At 55.1% G+C, this 12,979-nt stretch overlaps 1 protein-coding gene across 1 annotated transcript in view; it reads left to right on the top strand.

Moving 5' to 3' along the window:
* TCERG1L (transcription elongation regulator 1 like) overlaps positions 1-12,979 on the top strand; it is a 195,070-nt gene that overhangs the window by 152,253 nt on the left and 29,838 nt on the right. The window contains exon 8 of the mRNA XM_053910055.1: positions 1,629-1,698. Coding sequence (XP_053766030.1) covers positions 1,629-1,698 — 70 coding nt within the window. The remainder of the gene's footprint in view (positions 1-1,628; positions 1,699-12,979) is intronic.

Below are 12,979 nucleotides of genomic sequence, written 5' to 3'. Positions count from 1 at the left end.
TTTGGACAATGTCCGTGTCTGTAACGTCTCCTTCCTGGGCGAGCCTCTTCCAGAAGGTGCTTCCAGAAGGTTCTTGGCAAGCGCCCACTGGTCCCGTGATGGCGTAGTGTAGTGCACGCAGCTTGGCGTGGGTGGCTGTGCGTGGGAGGAACCCCAACCAGGATGAGGGCTGGGCTGGGGCAGCCGGGAGCTTCCAGAACCTGACTCTCTCCTCCTGCAGGCAGCCCCACACTGAACATAAAAAGAAGCCTATGAAAAGGTGGGGGGCGGAGGCTTCGCTGGGATTCCAAACAGCACATCGTTGGTGGCCCCGTTCTCATGGCAGAGCCTCCCCAGGAAGGGCGGAGTTCAGGCAGCCAGGTGGGCTGGGGGACGCGGAGACCCGGGATGCTCCACGGAGCCCAGCCCCCTGCACCTCTGCCCACACGGGACACGGGCACAAGAAAGTGGTCTCCTGTGCACGATGGACACAGAATGAGAAGCAGGGCAGAAATCAGTTGTGAAGCCAGGGAGCGTTTGGAAATCATTCATCTGTCAGGACTGAAATAATAATGCTCTGGAAGCATCCTGATACTCATTTTTCCTCTTTCCCTTTTGGAGACAAATAGGAAATGCTGAAGCACCTTTTTACTTTTTCATTCCAAAAGCTCATCAAATATTTACAAGGCCAGCCTCCTCAGGATGGAAATAGGGGGTCTGTCTTCAAAATCAATTTGGGTTTTTGAAGAAGCTGCATGGCCAGTAGTGAAGTGCATGCCGTGTGCAGAAGTGGGGTGATTCACGGAGCGCCTGGGTGGCTCAGTCGGTTAAGCGTCTGACTTCGGCTCAGGTCACGGTCTCGCAGTTTGTGAGTTCGTGCCCCGTGTCGGGCTCTGGGCTGACAGCTCGGAGCCTGGAGCCTGCTTCGGATTCTGTGTCTCCTTCTCTCTCTGCCCCTCCCCTGCTCACGCTCTGTCTGTCTCTCTCTATCTCAAAAATAAAGAGGGGCACCTGGCTGGCTCAGTCGGTTAAGCTTCTGACTTCGGCTCAGGTCACGATCTCGCAGTTTGTGAGTTCGAGCCCCACGTCGAGCTCTGCGCTGACAGCTCGGAGCCTGGAGCCTGCTTCAGATTCTGTGTCTCCTTCTCTCTCTGCCCCTCCCCCACTTGTGCTCTGTCTCTCTCTATCAAAAATAAATAAAATATTAAAAAAGAAAGTGGGGTGATTCACTGCAGTGGACAGAGGGGGGACCAGGTCTCTCGGGTCACTTGTGAGAACCTGCAGGGGCACGTGACACAGAAGGGCTTATCCAGGGCCTGAGTCCCAAGGTGCCGGGGCTGGGGGGGTGGGGGTGGGGTGATGCCCGCTTCCCAGTCCCCAGCCTCTGGCTTCTCTGGACGGTCTAGCAGCCTCTGCACACGGGCGGCGGCTAGAGATGCCTTCTCCGCACGAAAGAGAATCAGATCTCTCTTCTGCTGGAACATGGAGCGAGTACCAAGGGAAGGTTGGTTCCAGGATTTGATATCAGTCTTTGTGGGAAATATGTTTCCTGACCCTCCAGCTGACTCCGCTTGGAAGTGGGGGCTGCCCGGGCTTTGCCAGGGTGATGGGCGCTGACCGGCAATCTTGTTAACTTGGTTTTCTTCCAGCCGACCACAGCGATGGGTCGAGGTCTGAGGATGGCAGGGAAGACCGAAACATGAGAACCAAGAGGAACCGGTAGGTGACGATGCCTTTTGCTCCTGCGTCTCTCCTCAGTGGGTAATTGGGGGGCGTAGAAAGAAAAGGGATCATTCTGGCCCTGCCGAGTGAGCAATGAAGAGGTGTAACCAGTAGACAGACAACAGGAGGTCCCAGGTTCCTCCTCAGTGGCTGCTCCGGGTGCCCTGTGCCTCGGCAGGCAGGTGCCCGGGAGGGCTCCAGGCACCTCGGGCAATGGCCAGCGTCGGGCCCGCACTGGCCCTCCCTGGTGCCCACGTGCTCAGCCCTGGCCTGGCACCCGGAGCCCTGAAGGCGTGGATGGAAGGTGCCAGGTGTGGGGGGAGGAGAGGACACCGTTTTGTGGGTCAGGCAGGTCTGGGGCTGGAGTTGGGTGCCTCTTGCTTTGTGACTTGGGCAAAGTAATTCCACCCTGACCTCAGATTTCCCACCTGCGCGAGATTGCGGAAGCTCCCGATGACAGCGTAAGGTGACAGAGGATTGGGGAGGGGGGGGCTTGTGACTGTGGTCACACTAGCGAATACACAGCTCTCTGTGCTTGTCACCCTGTGGCTGTGGTGCGGGCAGCACACGCAGGTGCGGGACCCTCCTCTGACTGCTACCCCTGCAGCCCCTCCTGCTGGGCCGGTTCCGTGGCTCCTTCCCTTCTGACCCGCACGTCAGGGGTGAAGCCCGGGTCCGTGTGTCTAAGCCCCTAGGAAGCAGGCAGAAGGCGTGGCCGTGTTGTCCGGCACCCGCCTCTGGCAGAGAAGGAGGGGGATATAAAAGGCCACCCGTGAAGAGTGAGTCACGGGCCGCTTCCTGAGCTCAGGGGGTGCCCGTGTCCTGCCAGAGCCCGGCCCTCATCGTGGCCCAGTGGGTGCTCCCAGCCACGCACCAGCCGCCCCCTTGTCCCGCCTCTCACGGGATGGCCTCGGCCGGGGGCAGGGATCAGCGTGCCCCCGGAGGGTGAGCACCGTGGGTACGTTCTCCTTACACAATGTGTCTTAGAACCCGAGCACGGAGGAGGCAGGTGCTGCAGACAGAGCCCAGCCCCCACCCTGCTCACGCAGAAAAGAGCCTCACGTTTGAAGTCATTTTGAAAGGAAAGCGTTTCAGACGAGTCTCTGGACACAGAAACAGTGCAAAGAAGAGCTTCGTTGTGTGGACAAGGGAGGCAGATGGCCGGGTGGGCGGGCTCCAGCCTGCCATCGGGGCTGTGAGGGCGAGGGAGACAAGGGGAAGGTGCTGGCTAAGACTCCAAAGCCAACTTGTGAAAATTGGTGGTTTTTTAATAGCATCACAACGGAAAGTGTGATCACTATAGTGGCAAAGAAAAATCATCGTTTATATATCTGAGGAAAATAGACCCCACATCACTGATCTATGTGTTTTGGTGAAAACCATTATCTGTCACCATTTTCATGCCACCCAATTATTCTTTTTTTTTTTTTTTAACATTTTAAAGATTTTCTTTTATAAGTGATCTCTGCACCTAACATGGGGCCTGAGATCAAGTCACATGTTCCACCCAGAGAGTCAGCCAGGCGCCCTTCTTTCACCTGATTCTTCTTTAGCCTTATGTTGTACAGTCTTAAAAATACACTCTCAATATTATTTCTACCAAAAAAAAAAAAAAAAGTGCCTTAGAAGTAAGACTCCCGCAGTGACACCTGTTTACAGTGATGAAGGAAAATGCCATCTTGTCTCAGCCTGTGCCCATCCCAGCCTCTTCAGCCCTTAGGGGTGGCTCCCTGGCAAAAGAAGGTGGGAGAGGGGGAGGGAAGGAGGGGGAGGGAGGGAGGGAGAGCGAGCGCTGGGCACCGGGCGCCTGACACCTGACCCCCAGTCGGGATGGGACTCTTCTCTGGGACTGAGGACGGACCAGTGAGGTTGGAGACCCAGACCTGCAGAGTTAGCCCTGTGTGGTCCCCATTCCTTTCATGTCGATGCCTTTGGGTCTCTCCCTATTATGCGCCCCTTAAAAAATCATTTTGCTGACCAGGGCCCAGGCATGTTGTAATTTCAACTGATCACAAGCAGACAGCACAGAACTTTCTAGAAACACTGCAGGGGATGGTGAGCACTGTCCTCCCCAAGACAGGGGGCTGTCTGGGTTCAGGGATGGCTCCTCCCTGGGACGAAGGGGACCAGGGCTGCCGGTCCGCACAGCCAGAGGCTCCCTGTAGCCATGTGCCTTTCACGGGGCCGACGGCTCCAGGAAAGGGAGTAGAGTGTCATGTCTTTGTTTTTATGTTTAGACCATGGGGATCAGCCAAGCCAGTCTCTGTTGGTCTTTGCATCCATGTATCCACGATCTGAAAAACAAAACGAGCTTCCCGAGGCACCAGAAATATGCACATGGAGCCCCCATTTGATGATGTTGGAGTTGGGTTGGAGGAGACGCTGGATGGGGTCCAGAGTAGCTGGGACATCTGCCTACACGTGGCCCCATTTCACTCATGTTCCCATGGGACTGGCCTTGAATGCTGATCAGCTGGCATTCAAGCAACGCCAGAACATTAATTTTGGTCTTACTCGTCTGAATGATTTCCGCAAATGAGCACCAGCTTTGGAACAGACCCAGAAGCTGTGGGCATTGCTGCCCCGGTTTCCTCCTGCAGACTCCTTCCCCGGCTGGGGGTCCCTGTCCTGGCCACGCTTTTCCCCCGCTGAGCTCTAGCAGGAAGTGCTTCCTCTGTAGTGAATGCATCTGGACTGGGCTTCTAGAATATTCCACCCGTCCTGGTCATTCATCTCTGAGCCATTTACACAAACCACATGTTCTGTTTGGAAGGCTCACTCCTGTGCGGTTTTTCCAAACTCCCCCCACAGCCTGATCCGCGTGTCATTTGCTCAGAGCTAATCGCCCTGGGCTGCCAGACCACCGGCATCTCCGTTCACCGTGTCTGTCTTTGGGAAGGTTATTGTCAGTGAGTGCGGGCTTTTCTCGAGCTCCTGACTGCGTTTGTGTATTTTTAATTGGCGGATTCTGGCATAGATATTAAGAGAACAAGCCTTCAGAGGACCTGCTGAAATCAGTCCCTTCTGACCTACCTTTATTGTATAACTAATGAAATTTTTCGTCATCGAGAAGCGTGTCAAATCCTCCCACGGCATGTGACTCAGCAGCCGCCATGTTCAGGAAACATTGGACGTTGCTTTCTGCTCCTGCGTTTCTTCCAAACCCCGACACGACTTGTATACATCTTGCACACTCTTCCACAGATGGAATTAGCTCCATTGTTCCAATAATTCGGGTCTAGATCATACTTTTCCCAAAACTCCCTGGGAAGAGAAATACGTCCCAGTGACAAGCTTTCAAATTACTAAAATATTTTACATGACCTGGTGAGCAGTTTCAAGTGCCTTGTTATTTACTACTTAATGGGATGCGCCCGTGACATGTGACCCTGCATCTTCCCCGGGACTGGGAAGTGGGAAAGTGATCGTGCCTCCCTGTTTTGCCGTTTTGTGCAGTGTCTACGGGTTTTGCCGGTTTCTGGTTGTGTGGTCTTCTCTAAGTTCAGACATGCTTTTCACATGTGCAGTCTATTTTAAGAACTTAGGGTTTATGTCAGGTGATTGAACGGTACGATCTCAAGGATCCAGCGACTGCGTCATGTAGTTTAAACATCAGAATGAAATTATCCGCAAGATGCATTAGAGAAGACATTGTCAACGATATGTGTGGCTTTTAGCTCTTTCACAAGGTGCCTGATTTTACCAGTTGACGGGCTGCGGGTTCCTCCTCACTAACGGCTTCCTGGAGCACGAAAGGGTGGCCTTGCTCCTTCAGTTACCACTGGCCCCACAGCTGTGGCGCAGATTTTTTATCCTGTGGGTGACCAAAAGAAGTCTCTTGGCTTGGAGTATTGCTTATTTCTAAGTTTGTAAATTTTGTAGTTTGTAAGTTTGGGGATGCCCAGTTGATGGCTTTGGGTAGAAGGGGTAAAGTTGGCCTCATCCCATAAAAAAGTCGTATCGATAGGGCGCTTTCTTGGGGTCGTGAGCAGCGTGGGCTGGAGACCTAAGAGAACATTGAATCGGCAGGAAGTGCCCGGTCCTTTTTCTGTTTGCCCCAAGTACGTCCCGCATATTTTCTCTTGGCAAACCAGCGTGGCCAAGGCACGCCCCAAGCAGGGCCTCTGGACAAGGCTGGGTCTTGAAGGATCTTTGGGGTCACCTGAGGAGGTACCCCCATCCTCCGTGTCCACACGTGATCCCGAGGTGCCCCGCGCAGAGCCGCGAGGTTATGATCCGTCTTCCTGGAGTTCTACACCCCACCTGGGGGCAATCTAGGGCTGGGACAATCCATCTAGTACGAAAAAACATTACCATCCAAAAGACAAGCCTAATATAAAGTGTGGAGGTGTTGCAGACGCTGCCCCTGACACTGTTCCCCAGTCAAGCCCGTATCCAGACAGAGCCAACTGTGGCAGGTGGAAGGAAACCCTCCTACCGCAGTCAGAAAGCCGCTGGTCTCCGGCGCACAGGCAAACGATTATCAGTAAGTGTGGGCAGCGGCGGGGGCATCGCGCCACAGAGACAACCAGGAGCCAAGCTCTTTCCTTTCTACGTACCGGGTTTCTCGAATCCCACGGAGGTTAGCTGTTGAGAAAGTGAGAGCATCGCCTCTTTGAAATGCCGTCAGATAATGCTAGAAAATAGGTGGGCTTAAAAATAAACTTGCTATAAAACTGTATCTTTAATTGGCCCTGATAGAACGAGAATGCTCCGCATTCCAGGGTCAGGGTGGGAGTCTCGCGTTCTTCTCCAGGCGACTCCGTAAGATAGGACAGTGCGCCGTCTTTCTGTGGTCTTTGACGAGCATGGAAAACAAACGATTAACGCCCACTGCCCTTCTGCTACTCTTCGTACATAATTCATGATTTCAGCTGACCAGTGGGGTCTGTATAGAAACCTGTGCCACAGGTCACTAGAGCGTCCCACACAGGTTACCTTGTGACAGCTGCCTTTGGGATGGAGTGATCAGTTGTGCTGGGATTTCACTGTCTTTTTGAACTGGAACACACATATTCCTGCCATTTATTTTCTCTTCAAAAAGAATTATAAACCTCTGTGTTTTTGAAGGGGTGACCAGATACCAGCATCGGTAAGGAGACCCGTGTTGCACGCCAGCTGCACGCAGACGCGGTGGGCGCTGCCCCTTGCCTTGGGGTGAACAGGCAGACTTCTGCTGTCACCCGTCACGCAAGGGTCTCCCATGGAGAGATCTGAAATCCGGCCTGCAGGAGGCCAGGCCGAGTCGACCGGAGCCCTCACCCCCCCCAAAGTTCCCTCGCTGGCTCTTCGTCAGAACTCTCAGCCTACCTTTCCTTCCTGGGACTCTGGTTTGCCATCACTTACCTTTGCGCGGGAGGGCTGGCCGGGGGTCTCCGGGGACCTCTAGTGCTGCAGCAGGTGCCTGAACTCTGAGATAAAACTGATGTCTGTGATCAGTCTGTCTTCCCTCACATGGGGGAGGGACTGCTGGAGAATTTTCTTCCACGCGGGGTCCATTCATGCCGTCGAGAGCACACCCACATGCAGGGTGCACAGGAGACCCTGGGGACCTTCCCGGCCTGCCGTGACCTCCTAAGTCCAACGTGGCACCCGCCCACAGGCAGGCCAGCGGAGAGAAGCTAGGTTCTGGCCCATGCATCCGTCAAATGCTAAGCACCTGCTGTATGTGCTGCACTGTGTGCCTGGACCCCCGGTGTCCCGTCTGGGAGCTTCCCATGGCCCCCATCTCTGTGGTGGGATGGACACTTCAGGGACAAGATGAGGCCCACGTCTGTCAAATGGTCATGCATAGGAGGCCTGGGGCCTCCCACGGAAGGCCATGGCTCCTGGAGAGACAGACAGAGCGGATGGACGGACAAACAGGTGGCCACGTTCCCAGATTATAACCAATCCTTGGCTCTCCCCCTTGTCTTTCGGGCGTGCGCCGAGCAGATGCCCCCTGCACCTGCTGTGTGGGGCCCAGGGACACACAAACACTTGGGTGTCATTTTCCGTCTCCGGCAGCTCTAGCCCAGGAAGACAGGAGTGTTAAGGCCACGCCAGACGGACCCAGCATCCCAGACGCTGCAGCGTGGCACCGCTGGACCAACCGTATTTCCTCCTTGGCTTGGGGCACCCCGGGGCCAGTTGGTTGCAGCAGAAATGTCTCCGTCCCTGGTGCCACCATGTCGGCACTCCCCGCTCTAGCCCTTGATCCCGGAACTTGCCATCCTGTGTCTCTGTGCTGAAGCTGCCGGGTGTACGATAACCACGGCTGAGCTGCAGCCCCTTCCCCTCGGCACGGGACCGCCTGCCGCCCCTGCACCGGGGCCGGGCACAGTCACCGATTCCGGTCTATCCCTCCGTGGGCATCTGGCTTCTCCTCGGGCCTCTGCATGACAGAACCACAGCTGTTGTTTGATCTGAGTCCCTGCCCAGGAAGGGAGGGCCCAGCGCGGGCGTGACACGGGCCATCGACACCGGAGCTGTGCCCGTCTGCATTGCCTTCCCTGCGAAAGCATTCAGGGGGTCCCTGCAAGGCCACGCGGACATCGGGTGGTCAGGGAGGCAAGGCGTCAGCTGAGTCTCAAACAATCAGGACTTTGACAGGCTTACCCAGGACGGAGGAGCCCGAGGAGACGTGTGGGGTCTGGGTTCACACTGGCCCTTCTCTCCTTCCGCCACGATGAGCCCCGGGGGCCTCCCCGGGACCCCTGTGCGGTGCCCTCTGCCGCCCGCTCCCAAGGGAGCTTAGGACGGGATCGCTCCTGGAGACGGTCTTTGATTTGAGAAGACAGTTTCAATTTCTACCTCTTCCTCAAAATTCCCACTTTCAAACTCTCCGTCTTAAACGGAATCTAGGGAGTTTCCTATCCCCAGACTCCTCTCCATCCTGCTGACCGTGGCGCACCCAGGGTGGCTGTCCCTACCGAGAGGTCATCGCGGCTACAGCTGCTCCCCAGAAGCCGCTCAAACGAGCGACCAAGCATCAGCAACCTGCATGCATTGCCTCGATTGCAGTTAGGATGTCCAAAGTCACTGCAGCCCTTCGAAGGGGAAATGGGAAATGCGTTTTCTGCCTCAGCAGACGTTGTTGTGTGGGCGCGCCCGACGGCCAGTGAGGGGAAGGGGGTGCGGCCTGGAGCCGGGCGCCTGCTGTGACAGTGAGCCTGTCTCCTGCAGCCCTTCCGTCCAGTGGACTTGACCCTTACGGCGGCGTGATGGCGGTGTCACGGCGGGGACACAGAGAGACGTCGCCACGTGCTGGCCCACGTCTCACCTCCCTCTTCTCCAGACTGGCTATCAAGAATTTGGGCTCCCTCCCTAACCCCAGGAGGTGTACACGTGTGACAGCCCGAGGCAGCTTTTTCTCTTGTGTCCCATGAGCAAGAATGTACGTGCTGCAGACCTGGGAAAAGTAATGGGTCAGCTCTGCGCCCTCTGACGATCGCGTCTGCCGCGAAGATCGCTCAGCTGGCGGGAGGCAGGGGGAGGTGGCTGGAGCGGCGGCAGGGCGGCGTTTGCCTCTATGGTGACAGACACAGAGCAGGTGCGGCCTCAAGAGGATGGTCCGGGATGAGAGCAGGATTGTGTGCGGGGGAAAACGCGGGTGAGGTCAACTCAGCGGACCCAGCCCTGAGTTCATCCTTGAACTTTTCAACGGGGCAAAGTTCAGTATAGAAAGCAGAGCAGGACATCCGCCCTCCGGGGCCACGTTCCCGGCCTCAGTAACGTCACGGCCAGTGCAGCTCATGTCTGGTCTGTGCCCCCCACTCAGACTATTTGGGAACAAACCCAGGTCTCATATAAATTCCGTTTGGACGTATTTCAGGGTGCAGGACTAACATACCAGATTTTTAGAAGTTATCCGTAGTCACGCCTGAAAACAAGCAGCAAACAATAATTCCTTAATGTGATCAAATCAACGCCCGGACATTGTTCAAATTCCCTTGATGGTTTTCTTTTCTCTTACTCTTTTCGTTTTCACACCAGCGTCCGAGTCAGGTTTGCTTTCCACACCCTGCTGATCACCTTCCTGAGTCTGTTTTAATCTGCGGTTTTCTCCTCTCCTGCCCCAGTTTGGTTTTCTTCATTTGCTTTGAAAGAAATCAGCATTTCCCCCGACCCAAGTCCCGCATCCGTGACCTCACGTCCATGGGCTCCACCGCCCCTGAGCTTCTGTGCGTGCAGCCACACGTACAGGCCGTCCCAGCTCCGGTCTGGTCCACGTTTGGTAAGAAAACCGTACGGCAGCACTGAGCTCCCTCCGCCAGGAGCCTCAGCATCTCTGGTCACCTGTCTTTTCGTGACGTGAGCGGGTGATTTGTGTAGGACTGTCATTTCCGTAAGGGTTGTTAAACACCAGTGTGTGAGTCGTCCCAGTTTATTTGCACCTGCTGGATTGAACACTTTACAAAGAGCAATGGCCTCATAAACTTTTTGGTTCCCTTAAGTTATAACCCAGATAGAAAACAGGATAAAAGCTGGATTCTTCCCCTTCCAAGCTCATTGTCAAAGCCTTGTGCTGACTTGGTAGTGTCCTGCAAAGGTGATGAACTCACGATGAGTTCCCAGAGTTAAACAGTTGATGTGTTTCCACCTGTTACGGGTCCTGTCCTTTAAAAAACAAGGAGCTTGTTGGGGCGCCTGGGTGGCTCAGTCAGTTAAGCGTCTGACTTCGGCTCAGGTCATGATCTCATGGTTCGTAAGTTCGAGCCTCACGTCGGGCTTTGTGCTGACAGCTCAGAGCCCGGAGCCTGCTTCGGATTCTGTGTCTCCTCCTCTCTCTGCCCCTCCCCTGCTCACGCTCTGTCTGTCTCTCTGTCTCAAAAATAAATAAAGAGGGGCATCTGGCTGGCTTAGTCGGTTAAGCGTCCGACTTCCGCTCAGGTCCTGATCTCGCGGTCTGTGAGTTTGAGCCCTGCGTGGGGCTCTGCGCTGACAGCTCGGAACCCGGAGCCTGCTTCGGGTTCTGTGTCTCCCTCTCTCTCTGCCCCTCCCCTGCTCACGCTCTGTTTCTCTCTCTCTGTCTCAAAAATAAATAAAAATTAAAAACAACAACAACAACAACGAAGCGCTTGTCCCTGTCTTGGTGATTGTTGTTTGACTGCCCCAGGCATGAGGTGTACCTTTTCAAAATGTAGGTGAACGTCTTTTTAATACGAGGAGATTTTTCTTGAGTTTGTTTTTTTTTTAGAATTTGTTCCATTTTATGCTTTGAGCCTCCTTACTGGCCACTCCAAGTACACAAGTAGCTCTTTGCCTTTCTATGTCACTTTCTTTCACATCCTCTTTGTACCTTTCCTGGTTTCTTGAGGTTTTTCCCTCTCGTTCTTATCTGTTAATCTTAAGGCGTGTTTGTGCGCCTTCTGGTTTATGCTTCATTTCTAATTTGTTTCCCTTTAATTTGTAATTTCCCGCATCATCCAGCTCTCTTTTCAGATCTTTATTTGGTGCAACAACATGCCCTTTTCCCCCTGAATTATCTACTCTGATATATGCTGTGATTTTATAACCTCCACCATAGCCTTTGAAAAGTGAGCTCATTTTCGGGGCACCTGGGTGGCTCGGTTGGTCGAACATCCGACTCTTGGTTTCGGCTCGGGTCACAATCTCATGGTTCGTGGTTCGAGCCCCTCGTGGGACTCTGCATTGGCAGCTTGGGAGCTGGTTGGGATTCTCTGTTTCCTCTCTCTCTGCTCCTCCCCGACACGTGTTGTCTGTGTCTCAAAATAAATAAATAAACTTAAAAAAAAAGAAAGAAAGAAAAGTTAGCTCATTTTCAAGTGGTTGGTTACTATTTTCATCAGATTCTTGGCTGACTTTGGGCCTTGCTCCTTCTGTCTGCAGGGGCATCATTGTTCTCTTACTCCTGTACGTGGGGTTGCACGGTGACATTTTTCTGCAGCTCGAGTGAAACGAGAGGGTGCTGGGGAGATGGTCCAAGGCGGCATTCCTGGTCACCGGGCTCTGGAACACTCTGTCTCATTGTCGTGACATGGGGATGTGCCCCTGTGTTTGGAGCCTGTCCACGGTGCCCCCCACTTTCACCCTCCTTTCCCTTTCCTTGGTGTCTCTGTGTAATTCCAATAAGTTCACTCCAGTTTCTCTTTGTCCTTGTCCCGGGTTTTAACCTGAGGGACCCTTAGCTCGCAAGCCCGGCCACCATGCTGGCTTCTCTGAAGCCGGAGCCCCTCCAGGTCCGGCACCACCCCTCTGGGCAGCCGCTGCCCCGTGGCTGCCTCTCAGCCCCGGGGACACATCAGGCTCCCTGGGCCTCCGCCACCTCCCTGCTTCCTGGGGCCGTCGCTGATACCCGAGGGCCCGCTGGTCCCTGGGGCCTGGCTGTGCCCGCCACAGTGAGAGTTCCCAGGGAAGCCTCCACCCTACTTGTGAAGACGTCGTCTGCGGGCTGTCTTCCGCGGTCCTGATGGCCTGCTGTAGCATGAGGATTTGGGGACACTGAGAACTTCTCTGCCTTTGCTTTGTTTCACGTCAGGAGGTTTTCCTGTGGTTTAAAGCTTCAAATGTCCAAGAGTCTTGTGTCCCGAGGTGCGTGGGATTGGGCTGATGCGTTCCTTCTGGTGCTTCCCCAAAGTTCTGTCGTGACTGTTGCAATACAAGTGACACAGCAGCCTCCGTGGGCCCCGGCCCACGTCCCCCAAGCCGAGGACGCCCCCCACCCCCAGCAAGCCTGGGCGTGCTCAGGATTCAGAGGAGGAAACACCTGCTCGGGGGACAGCGAGGACCCATCCGCGGGCCCCCTGTGCTGCCATCGTGTGAGATCAGGTCCTGGGCGCTGAGGCCTTGTGCGTTCCCAGATGAGACCGCACAGGATCCGCTGAGGCGTTTGAGGACCCCCAGCTGCTGGGAATTTGTTCCGATTTCTCCAAGACCAGCACTGAAGCCAGGACAGCATGGCACCTCACGGAGCTGGGTCATGAAGCGGGACTCCACTCAGAACCTGCCCTTTGACAACCAGACTGACCCATTTCTGGAGACAGGGGTCCGAGCTCTATGCAGCCCAGAATGGGGCCGTCTGCCATGAGCCAGAAAACAGCCTTCAGCCGCTGCTTTCCACGGAGGGGACCTTGGCCTTCGAGCGCAGAGATGGCCTTTAGGCTGACAAGTCTGCAGCTGGCACCCCTCGGTCCCTCCGAAGGCCGTGGCCAGCAGAGCATCGTGTGGTAGGAGGTCCTGGCTGGTAACTGGCAAATCGTAACTGTGTGCACAGAAAGGGGACGGCTGAGTGGTCAGCCCGCCACGGAGGGGTTGGCCTCGGCAGAGCCGGGGTGCC

Source organism: Panthera pardus, unplaced genomic scaffold (genome assembly GCF_024362965.1).
Source record: "Panthera pardus isolate Hobbes unplaced genomic scaffold, ASM2436296v1 HiC_scaffold_22, whole genome shotgun sequence".
Taxonomy (NCBI): domain Eukaryota; kingdom Metazoa; phylum Chordata; class Mammalia; order Carnivora; family Felidae; genus Panthera; species Panthera pardus.
The sequence above is the reverse complement of the archived record's forward strand: the minus strand, read 5'-3'. Positions and strand labels throughout refer to the sequence as shown.